Genomic DNA, 12,017 nt, shown 5'->3' with positions numbered 1-12,017 from the left:
CCAGAATGAAGTGCTCCAATCTCATTTTCTTCTCCTTCATTTGACACAGTCTTCTTTGTCTTCTGAGGCTCCTTCTGCTCCTTTACCTTTCTGCTACTTTCTGCTTATTTTGCGCCCTTCTGCTCCTTTGTCTTTCTGATCCCTTTCTGCTCCTTGATGGCTCTTCCTGCTCCTTGATGGCCCTTCCTGCTTCTTGCAGACCATTCCTGCTTCTTACTGCCCTTCCTGCTTCTTTCTGCCCCTTCCAGCTTCTTGCAGCCCCTTGCTGATCCTTTCTGTTCCTTCTGATTCTTCCTGCCCCTTCCTGCTCCTTGCTGCCCCTTCCTGCTCCTTGCAGACCCTTCCTGCTCCTTGCAGACCTTTCCTGCTTTTTGCAGACCCTTCCTACTCCTTTCTGCCCCTTCTTTCTCCTTGCTGCCCCTTCCTACTCCTAGCAGACCCTTACTACTCCTTGCTGACCCCTCCTGCCCCTTGCAGACCCTTTCTACTCCTTGCTGACCCCGCCTGCTCCTTGCTGCCTCTTCCTACTCCATGCTGTCTCTTCCTACTCCATGCTGTCTCTTCCTTCTCCTTGCAGACCCTTCCTGCTCCTTGCAGACCATTCCTGCTCCTTGCTGCCTCTTCCTATTCCTTGCTGACCCCTCTTGCTCCTTGCAGACCCTTCCTACTCCTTGGTGACCCCTCCTGCTCCTTGCAGACCGTCCCTACCCCTTCCTGCTGCCCCTTCCTATTCCTTGCTGACCCCTCCTGCCTCTTGCAGACCCTTTCTACTCCTTGCTGACCCCTCCTGCTCCTTGCTGACCCCTCCTGCTCCTTGCTGCTCCTTCTACTTTACCCTCCTGCTCCTTGAAAACCTTTCAACCCCTTCCTGCTTCTTGCTGCCCCTTTCTATTCCTTCCTGACCCCTCCTGCCCCTTGCAGAACTTTACCTTCCTCTATGCGGTCTCCCCCACCCCCCATCCCTCACTTACCTGCTCTGTAGGCTGCCTCTGTGCTGCTCCCCTGCGGTTTCAGTCATGAGAGAGAGAGGCAGGGATAAGCTGTAGCTTCCTACTGGACAGCTACTGGACAGCGCTGGTATTGCACTGTATTCTCACACTAAAACGAAAAATAGCAGGACAAGCTGAAAAATCCAGGAGGGGGGAGGGGGAGGCAAGTACCCCCCTTTTGCCCCCCATTCGGACGCCCATGACCCTGAGACACTAGGGACACAGTTGCCCCATGTCTCCCAGTGGCCCCTAGTCTGTGCCCCCATGTCTCCCAGCCACTGTCCCTAGTTGCTCAGTGGCCCCATGTCTCCCAGTGTCCCCATGTCTCTAAGTGTCCCCTAGTGTCCTAATGACATCAGGACACTGGGAGACATGAGTACACAGACTCTAAGGGACACTGGGAGACATGGGGATACAAACACTAGGGGACACTGGGCGACATGGGGACACTGAGAGGCATGGGGACACTGGGCGACTTTGAGACATAGGAGACATGGCAGTGTCCCCATGTCTCCCAGGCAGTGTCCCTAGTATCTCAGTATCCCCATGTGTCCCTGGTGTCTCTCAGTGTCTGTAGTGTGCCAGTGTCCCTAGTGTCTCAGTGTTCCCTAGACTCCCAAAGTCCCCTAGTCTCCCAATGTCTCTGTGTCCCCATGTCTCCTAGTGTCTCAGTGTCCCCTAGTATAAAAGAAAAAATCTCAGGCACTCACTATGATAGATTTAGGCAGGTTTATTGGACACCGCAACGTTTCGACCTGTACCCAGGTCTTTATCAAGTCTCCAATGTCCCCTATGTATCAGTGTCCCCTATGTATCAGTGTCTCTCAGTGCCCCATGTCTCTCTGTGCCCATAGTGTCTCTGTGCCCGTAGTGTATCTGTGCCCATAGTGTATCTGTGCCCATAGTGTATCTGTGCCCATAGTGTCTCTGTGCCCGTAGTGTCTGTGTCCCCTAGTATAAAAGAAAAAAATCTCAGGCACTCACTGTGATAGCTTTAAGCAGGTTTATTGGACACCACAACATTTTGACCTGTACCCAGGTTTTTATCAAGTTTCCAGTGTCCCCTATATATCACAGTGTCTCAGTGCCCCATGTCTCCCCGTGTCCCCTCGTGTCTGTCACCCAGTGTCCCCAAGAGTCTCAGATTTCACAGGTCTCCCAGTGTTCCCTAGTATCTGTGTCTCCATGTCTCCCAGTGTCCCAATGTCTCTCAATGTCCCCTAGTGACATGGGGACACTGGGAGACATGAGGACACAAACACTAAGGGACTGGGAGACATAGGGACACAGACATTCCCCCTTTTTGTGTATGTTCGTCCTTTCGGCCGTTCTGGTTATGTGATTTGTGTCAGTAGCCCACCCTTTTACCGCATCCATAGACTTCCTGCTTTACTGGACACTGCTGTTAGGGGGTATGGGTTTACTTGAAAGATGAAAGCATGAGATTAGCAAAGAGTATGTGTTTTCTCATAGTTGCATCCTATGAGTTTCCCTACAGCATCATCTCCATCAGATACATGACGCTTAGGAGGTAGGACTGTTTTAGTGTTTTTGGTCAATAAGATTTTGTAATTAGGCCCATCATAATTATCAGCACCAGGCCCACTGGGCTCTTAATCCGGCCCTGCCTATTCATATAATGAAAGACTATGGGAAAGACTTTAGCTCCATGGCAATTGAACTGTGTGAATAGGATCTGAGCGCTATTCGGTAGTTTTGTGCATTCAGATCCCAGCTATCTGGGGATATGTGAAATGTCTGTGTGTTATGTGTAAAAGGGGACTTTATGTATTTTAAAGAATGTTATGTCTTTTTGTAACCATGTGGTTAATGGAGTCTGCCTCTAGCCCTGGATAATTGGACTACTTTCCCCTTTGTCTCCAGGATAGAGGCCTCTGTAAAACCTGCTTAAACCAGTTTGCCATGCTGCCAGCCAGGGACCAAAATATACTTTTACTAACTTTTGAACCCCTGGTCTGATTCATGCCATTTTTAATATGTTGTTCCCCTGAATGGATTGCTTGTGAATATGTAATTTTTATGTGAATGTGATGTATGGTTTTAGAGTTATGAATGTTAGGTAAAAAGTATGTTAAACTGTAAATGTTCTGGCCAGCAGATAATTGAGCTATGTATATTGCTAAAACTCAATTATCTAGCCTGGCCCAGAGGAGGAGTTTTGTGTTGCATAAATTGTGAGTTCTGTGTGCCAGTAAATCAGTCTTGTTCCAGCATTAAGCCTTGACTCATGTGTGGATTATTTGGCGAGACCAGCAATTTATTACTCTGTGGATTACTTGCTGATTTTATTTTATGGGAAGAAGGGAATGCTTGACGGAATAACGGATTGTACCGTCACAGATGTCTTTCAGAATAGCTGACTAGCCTGACACAACTAGCTCCTGCCATGTGATGATACCTTTCATATAACTTAATGTATATACTATGTCCATGACTTGTTAAACTAACAACTACTGCTAAATGGTGATATGTGTACTGCAGTGAATGCTTGAGCCCTAATCTGTATGCCACATAAATTTAAAGGGCACTGTTTTGTTTGTATAGCTACCGTTATATCCATGCATGCCACAGTCTAAAACTACCCCCTTACAATCGATTGTATAAGCTAACAATAATATAAAAATGTGCCTAGCAATCATTTGTCCCGTATGTTTAGCGACTAAAATGCCTGAGGACTGCTTTCAGGGCACGTCATGCTGCTTGTAACCCTTATACGCACTGCAAAAAGAAAAAATTTAAAAAATATATATATATATATATTTCTTGCCGAAAGGGACTGGGTGCGCTTGTACCCATCTAGTTGTGGCTCGATGTAGCCGGCATGCCCACTCTGCATGTGAATCCTTCTCCAGTTTCTTTAGTTCCCGGAATCCCCATTGGTATGCCTCTGACAATGTCATGTTGTCGGGGCAACTATAGATGCACAGCACTGATTGGTTCTGTCCTGCCAGCCTGCTCCGGTTGCCATGGAGATGCACCGGACCTTGAATCAGGAGGTAGGCTGTTCACTGTGAACTCTGAGGAGATATTCTCCTGATGGCGCTTGTACATAAGGAAGTAACCAATCAGTGCTGTGCATCTATGGTTGCCCGACAACGTGACATTGCTGGAAAGGCTCACTGAACCCCTCCTCTATTCTCTGACGAAGAGACAGTTCTCCAGATTATGCGCATGCACCCAGACATCAGGTGCACGCCGTGCAATCAGATGAATGGTGAACAGCTGATTTGGTATATACCCGCTTATTTTTTGTCCTATATGAAGCCATTTATTATAATGTGTGTTTTATATGTCCTGATTAAAGCTCCACTTAGGGGCTGAAATGTTGACCTTACTTGGATCTACTTGAATAAAATAAGAAAACCCCAAGAGTGCCGCTATTTTTTTCAAATATTAAATATATATACATACACTTTTATTCTAAATGTATTTTTATATTAACTGAGACCACGCAAGGGGACCACCGGGTGTTCTATGCCGCCCTGCGGCATTAAAGCCCAGCTTTTGCAGGACAGCATAGAACGCCCTGCGGCGTTAAGGGGTTTAATGTGATAAAATAGCTGGGTCCCTTGTATTGGAGGTGGAGATCTCACCACTTTAGCATTGTGGATTTCTATAGTAGAGAAAGTGCCAAGGTTCTATTGTGTAGCATTTTTGCCCTCCCAAAATTTTTCTAGTTATGAGCAAATTGATGTTCATTTGAGGGACATCCCCGATTGAGATTAGACCTGTAGTTGTTGCAGGGTCCTGGAGTGTTTGGGGGTAGTGTGGTGTTTTTTGCCCTAATGGGGTTGGAGTTTCCTTCTCCCCTCTCTCCCTCGTCTTTTTTTTTCCTGTTCCCACCTTCCCTTCTCTCTTTTGTGCTTTGCACTTTTTTTGTTTCTCTTCTCCCTAGTACTTCTCTCCATAGGAGATTGCAGGCAACATGTTCTGTTTTCCAGATATAGAACATTTTCAGTTCTATATGATTATATGTCAACTGCATTTTCATGGCCTTGCTCAAACCAGTTTTCTTGCATTATGAGATTGCTTTCCATTAGGCAGAATGAGGTTGCACTGTATTCCCCACTTTGATGGGGACAAAGCTTATTGTTTTTTGTAATGTTCTCTGTAACTTCATTTTACGGTTTTGTCCTCTGTAATTCTCTTTACTATATGTCAATAAACACTTATTGAACATAATTATAGGTAAAATGTAATATAAATGTCAGTCATTCAAAAACGTTAACAAGTTCAATTATATTTGCTGGTGGCTCTCTGCTATTTACTTGTTTAATCTCCTATAAATATCTATAATAGGTTTATGGAAGTTTTTTCCTGTGTCCTTCTTTTTTGTAAGTTCTCCAGGGTGTATAGACATGCTTTTTGAAAAACTCTCATTGTTACTATTGCATTAGAAAACTTGAATAGACATCATACGAATAACATTAAACATGCGGGAGGCCGGGCCCTCTCAAGGCCTTGTGTAAATAGTCAGTGGTAAGCAATACATTCTTACTCTCCAAATCTAACTTAAAGTTAGATTTTATCAACGGCAGCACTTTAATTTGTAAATTGAATAGACATACATTGTGTTTGAATATTCTATAAGATCATGAATGCTGCTTTTAATTAGTTTTCACAAGGCATGGCTATACATTGATTGCTACATTGCATAAAGAAACCCTACATATTATCCTTATCTATCAAGCGTATATCTATTATCTTAGACAGATTCCAGAAAAATATGTTGGAACAATCATTGGACATTAATTAATTGATAACATGTTATTCCTATGGAATCCTCAGAAATAATAACAATAATAAAAAATCAGATCTCTTTTTCCAGTTTTCCCCAAAGTTCTGATGTAAAGAATTGCAATGGCCTAGTTACAATTGCACAGTAAAACCTTGAAACGTACATAAAGAAAATGAGCAGAGCAACTGAAATCATATTGAGTATAGATACATTTTCTATGGCTTTATATTCTTTACACACTTAAAAAAAGTAGCTTGATCTAATAAAGTATTGTAAGTAAATTATATGGGAAATGTTAAATAAACTAAAGAACCGTATAAAACATAATCATCACTATACTGGTCTGTACATTTTTCAGTTTCCCAGTTACAAAGATGCAAGAGGTAGTTGTAATAAAATATAATAAAGTAAAATATAACAATTTCGGTTTTAGTCCTTCTATATCAATAAGGTCAGATCAGCTTTTCTAAATTAACTCCTTTATTCTATTGAACAATCCTCCTTATGCTGATATACCGTGTTTTGCCCATACTTTCAGGCTTTATTAATATCATCTTAATAGCCAAAAGCAAGGGTAATAATGATATCTACTGTGCTGAGCCCGGTGTTTCTCTGTAGCTGTAGCTTCTTCCTAGATGCTGGCTGGTGGCTGGCTTTATCTGTAGCTTTTTCCTAGATGCTGGTTGAATTTAAACTTGTTTCAATAAAGACTTGAACTTTTAACTAGACCATGAGTGCAGCCAACTTTCCATATATATATAGTGAGTGCAGCCAACTTTCCGTATATATAGTAGTATATGTTAAATAAAGTGTGTTCATTTTACCCCCCTACATTAAGTCTCAGCTAATGTGTGGTGGAAAGGTCTGTGATCACTACTGCTCAACAGGTGACAACGTATCCATATAAAGAGCTACAACAGTAGTCCTTCCAGTATGACAACAGACTTGATTGAGGTACTCATTCCCAGTACTGGAGCCTCGTTACAGTATGTACTGTATATAAGTAACCATAAATTCTTGATAGGATGGTTTTATGAGTTATGTGATTTACAAATTTGTAATTTAGTTTTTTATTGATTTAAATCATATAATCTACCTCTTACTAAAATTACAAAAAAAAAAAAAGCCTTGCATATCAGTCAAACAATTCTAAATCAATTAATCAAAGTGGGTGTAAGTGGCATTTGTAGTAGCAGCTAAGGATTTAAAAAAAAATGCTTAACAATACCTATATAAAGGACTTATTATTAAAGGAATTTAAGCTGAAACCAATTCCAGATCTGTATAAAAATGTTGTATTGTTTTCAGACATCTTTGGATACAAGTAAGAACAGGAAAAAATGTGGCGAAGGGACTTTATTACTAAGAAATAAAGATTCCATACAGATGGATATATCCCACTAAACTGACCTTAACATTCAATAAACATGTTTATATCTTTGAGGATCCAGCTTCTGCTAAAGATAAACTATCTTGACTTGGAATCTTTTAACCCCTTCAGGACGGAGTCAATAGTACACGTTCTGATCAAAACAAAACGTAAACAAAAACTGGAATTTGCGCTATATGTCTGTTCACCCGTAGTTCCCCTCTTTCATATTATATGCACCCACACTTATTATATATCATTTTGTTCAGGAGAAACAGGGCTTTCATTTTATATCAAATATTTATATATGAAACATAATTTATTATGAATAAAATTTAAAAAACTGAGAATTTTTTTTTTTTTTAATTTGTAGTTCCGCCTCACATTTTAGCTGTACATGTCATAATACTGTTAGGTTTTACTGCAACAAAAAGCACATATTTGTAATCAGCGATGTCTCACGAGTACAACAGTACCCCCTATTAACAGGTTTTATGGTGTTTTGGAAAGTTACAGGGTCAAATATAGAACGTTCCATTTTCAAATTGAAATTTGCCAGATTAGTAATGTTACCTTTGAGACAGTGTGGTAGCCCAGGAATGAGAATTACCCCCATAATGGCATACCATTTGAAAAAGTAGACAACCCAAGGTATTGAAAGTGGGGTATGTTTATTCTTTTTTAGTAGCCACTTAGTCACAAACACTGGCCAAAGTTAGCGTTCATATTTGTTTTTGTGTGAAAAAAGCAAAAAACTAATATTTGGCCAGTGTTTGTGACTAAGTGGCTACTAAAAATGACTGGGCATACCCCATTTGCAATACCGTGGGTTGTCTACTTTTGCAAATGGTATGCCATCATGGGGGTAATTCTTATTCCTGGGCTACCATACGATCTCAAAGGCAACATAACTAATCTGGCAAATTTCAATGTCAAAAAAATGAAATGCAAGCCTTATATGTGACTCTCTAACTTTCCAAAACACCATAAAACCTGTACATGGGGGGTACTGTTATTCTCGGGAGACTTCATTAAACACAAATATTAGTGTTTTAAAACAGTAAAACATATTACAACAATAATATAGTCCATAAAAGTGCCATTTGTTTGAAAACAATGCAAAAAACTTCACTTTTACTTAAAATATCATTGTTTTAATAAAATTTACCAGTTTTAAACACTAATATTTGAGTTCAGCGAAGTCTCCCGAGTAAAACAGTACCCCCTATGTACAGGTTTTATGGTGTCTTGGAGAGTTACAGGGTAAAATATAGTGCTTGCGAATTAAATTCGCTGCACTTTCTCCCTGTGTTGTCAGGCATGTCAATCAAATTTTAATTAATCAAATGACATAATTATGTTAAAAAATGACTTAAATATATACGTAGAATTTTAATATATATGCATTTATAGGTATTTAAATTCTACGTGCATACTAATGTAATCTTTTATGTAATTATATGTATTTATCTCTATATATATATTTGCGGTTATTTGCATTTTATATATAGATAGATATATATAGAATGTCATTCTAAGTGTATTATGTTACCAATATATATATATTAATAGCAAAGTACAGTTAGCATAAAATTACATATGCATATATAATTTATTTTAAATTTTGTTTCAATATTTTATTTATTTATTTTATTATTTTATTTATTTATTATTGTAATTAGACGTATTTATATATAATATATGTGTATATATCTGTTATATATATAATATATATACATATTATATATATATAACGTCATTCTAAGTGTATTTTAATATTAATATATATACTTATATTAGTATTAAAATACACTTTGTATGACGTTACATATATATAATATGTATATATATTATATATATAATATATATACATATTATATATATATATATATAAATACTTTTAATTTAATTTTACACATGTTTAATAATTTTTTTTTTACTCTTCCTACCAGCAGGGGGACTGTCTAATATTTTAGACAGTCCCCCTGCTGGCAGATCCATAGCCAGCTATAGGGGGCCATGTGATCGCTCTTTGAGAGCGATCACATGGCCCCCGGGGGCCTCATTTGCCGGAGGGGGGCTGCCTGGGCTGTCAGGCAGCCCCCCAGAAGAGGATCGCGGCGGAGGTAAGTAGCTGCGATCTTCTGGGGGTTTAAGCCGTTACGGCGTTCTATGCCGCCGCAACGGCTTTAAAGCCCATTAAAGCCGCGACGGCATAGAACGCCGTAACGGCGTTAAGGGGTTAAGATTATTAAGGCCTGGGAAATATTATGCAACTGAAGTTACAGGCATATGGAAACCTAACTTGTTCTTCTTATATTATCATATATATTTACATTAATGTTCTTTACTTATTTTTGACCTGGGATTTCGAAGTCACGGTCACAGATATTTGTATTTATTTTCTTATTATATGTTTATTTATTTTTATTTATGAAATTACGGCTATGAGCAATGACATTTTAGCTACATTAGTTAAACAAATGTAAAAATGGTATCATGGATTAACATCCTAAGCAAATTAAATTTGAAGTCAAAGTCACAGATATTTGTATGTTTTTTTATTTTTTATTTTTCTTCTCTCTCCAGACGGTTTTATTGACCTAAGCATGTAAATGTGAAATCACTTATTCTTGACCTGGAATTTTGTAGTTACGATCACAGACACTTGTATTTTGGGGCATTTAGGATTTGAGTTTAAGAAATTTTGAATCACTTATTTTAGGTTTGAGAAATTTAAGGTCATGTTCTCCCAAATATTAGATGTTCAAATGAACCTAACTTATGGCAGGTGACTATGTTTATTGGTTTTAGTAATTGTTGGGTGTGTTTTTTTTTTTTTTGTTGGTTTTGTTTCAGAAGCTAGTTATAGACAATACTTACTGAACCATTGCGAATTGGAAGATATATGTATAGTTTGTATATTGCATGTATTAAATGTGCAGGTTTATTTTTTTATTGCCTCTAGAAGAATTTTTTAGAATATAATGGATGCCATCTTCCTAAAATTTCTACCTCCGATATGTGCACACAAAGGGATATAAACCCAATTTCCACCACCAAAGTATAAAATATTTAGCAAATGTGGGATTAAATTACATCTTCCCCAACGAGAATTCCCAATAAATCTTCTTCCTAAATACCAATAAAGGGACACTCCAGGCAGCAAAACAACTTATCTAAATGAAGTTGTTATGATGCCAGAAGGTCTCCAGAGGAACTCTTACTACAAGGGGTTAAGCCGTTCTCTAATGGTTTAACCCCAAAGTTGCCTCCAGCAGTGATGTCCACTCACCCTCCAGTGGGTCAGCTGACGCTCTCTGACAATCAGTGACTCCCCATTGACAAAACTGGCTTGGAAAAGGTAGTTTTCTTTCAAAGCCAGTTTTGTGAATAATCATGAATGTGTTCCAGTTATGCCTCTATGGATTTCTTCATAATTTTCTAAATCTAGGGACACAAAATAAAAGGCAACATAAAGCACATAAAGTACAGCACATTTTTACACTGCTTATGGCATTTAGCAGTACTTTTCTTATAGATGGGCTTGGTTGGCTGCTTTAAAAGACCGATGTATGTGCGTCTCACCATTGATGAGAATGGAGTAACTTGTGTTTTCCAATATCTTCCCTACCCTGAGTAGATATTGTCCAATTGTGGCAAGAATGCTTTGACTTACACATTTTATCATACAGTATTTTGTTTTATAAAAAAACGGTCTCCTGCTTTTCAGGTAATATACAGTAAACATTCTTACCACATTATATTTTCTACAAATGATTTGTATTTAATTAAACTGAAACAATACCAATGTGATCTTTTGAAATAGTATTTATTCTGAATAAAATTAATTTTGTTATATGATTGCACTATAAAAGTAGTTTGTGAGAGTAGTGATGTGATTGTGTAAACGGTGGGATTCGAAGGTGATGACTGCAAAATGTTGGAGGTGTTTTTTTATTTTATGTGGTTCTTCTTGTGTCTTGAAGATAATTACAAGAGTTTTCCATTGTTGAATTACAAAGTATTTTATATATAGTCAATAATATAGAAAAATGACTTGCAGCACAGAAAAAAAATATAGACTCTGTTGTTTGTATAAAATAATCATAGCATATTACTAGTCTCAGTTTCCAGAACTTGACAACATGTTTGCATGAAAGCACCAGTTGTTTTACAGGTTCCTTATGGAATACAGAGTTTCTCATTCACAAGTACAGTTAAAAGTCCATCACAGACAGATTGCATATACAATCAAAAATGCCAAATGAGTTTTGTCTTTTATGAGCTATAGCAATGGCACAATCATGCAGAATGTCCTTAATGTAAAATGTTTTAATGTGGTTCTAATTGTGTCTTGAAGTTTCTCATTGCTAAATTGCAAAGTAAATTACAAAGCATTTTCTGTATATTACCCAGCTAATTACATTTCTTTTTTTCTTGCTTAGTTTTTTGAGTCAACACAAAGGACAGCTGCCTTGATGCTGCAATCCATGAAGGACATTTGTGAAGAATAAGATGATTTGGAATAATGTGAATGAATTGAAAGAACTACATGCACTCTTGAAATTGACTGTTTTTCTATAAATAGGTCATAACAATGATTTTGTTTTGTTCAAAAACTGTTCCCGTCTTTTAATTTTTTTATAATAATCATAACTATCTAAAATGTTATTGTAAAAGAAATATTAACTTTCAACACTTGTGGCTTTTTATATGTGCACAATTATGAAGGAAAGTATCCCAAAAATATCGTTTTATTCTGTAAATACAGAATTAAGGATATTTAACCAAATTAGTTAAATTTAAACCAGTGTAGCTGGAAATATTATTGCATTGGTGAAATTTTACAGCTCTGCTCTTTTAGTCTAATTTTTGTAAAATTGGTTATGAATTTACC

General features: G+C 38.0%; 1 protein-coding gene across 1 annotated transcript in view; it reads left to right on the top strand.

Moving 5' to 3' along the window:
• Positions 1–11,748, top strand: part of ADGRD2 (adhesion G protein-coupled receptor D2) — a 642,889-nt gene extending 631,141 nt beyond the window's left edge. Inside the window, exon 26 of the mRNA XM_063432309.1 lies at positions 11,566–11,748. Coding sequence (XP_063288379.1) covers positions 11,566–11,573 — 8 coding nt within the window. The 3' untranslated portion in view covers positions 11,574–11,748. The remainder of the gene's footprint in view (positions 1–11,565) is intronic.
• The last annotated feature ends 269 nt before the right edge of the window (positions 11,749–12,017 follow it).

This window comes from Pelobates fuscus, chromosome 9, assembly GCF_036172605.1.
Source record: "Pelobates fuscus isolate aPelFus1 chromosome 9, aPelFus1.pri, whole genome shotgun sequence".
In the NCBI taxonomy this organism is placed as follows: domain Eukaryota; kingdom Metazoa; phylum Chordata; class Amphibia; order Anura; family Pelobatidae; genus Pelobates; species Pelobates fuscus.
This window is presented reverse-complemented; position numbering and strand designations above follow the sequence as displayed.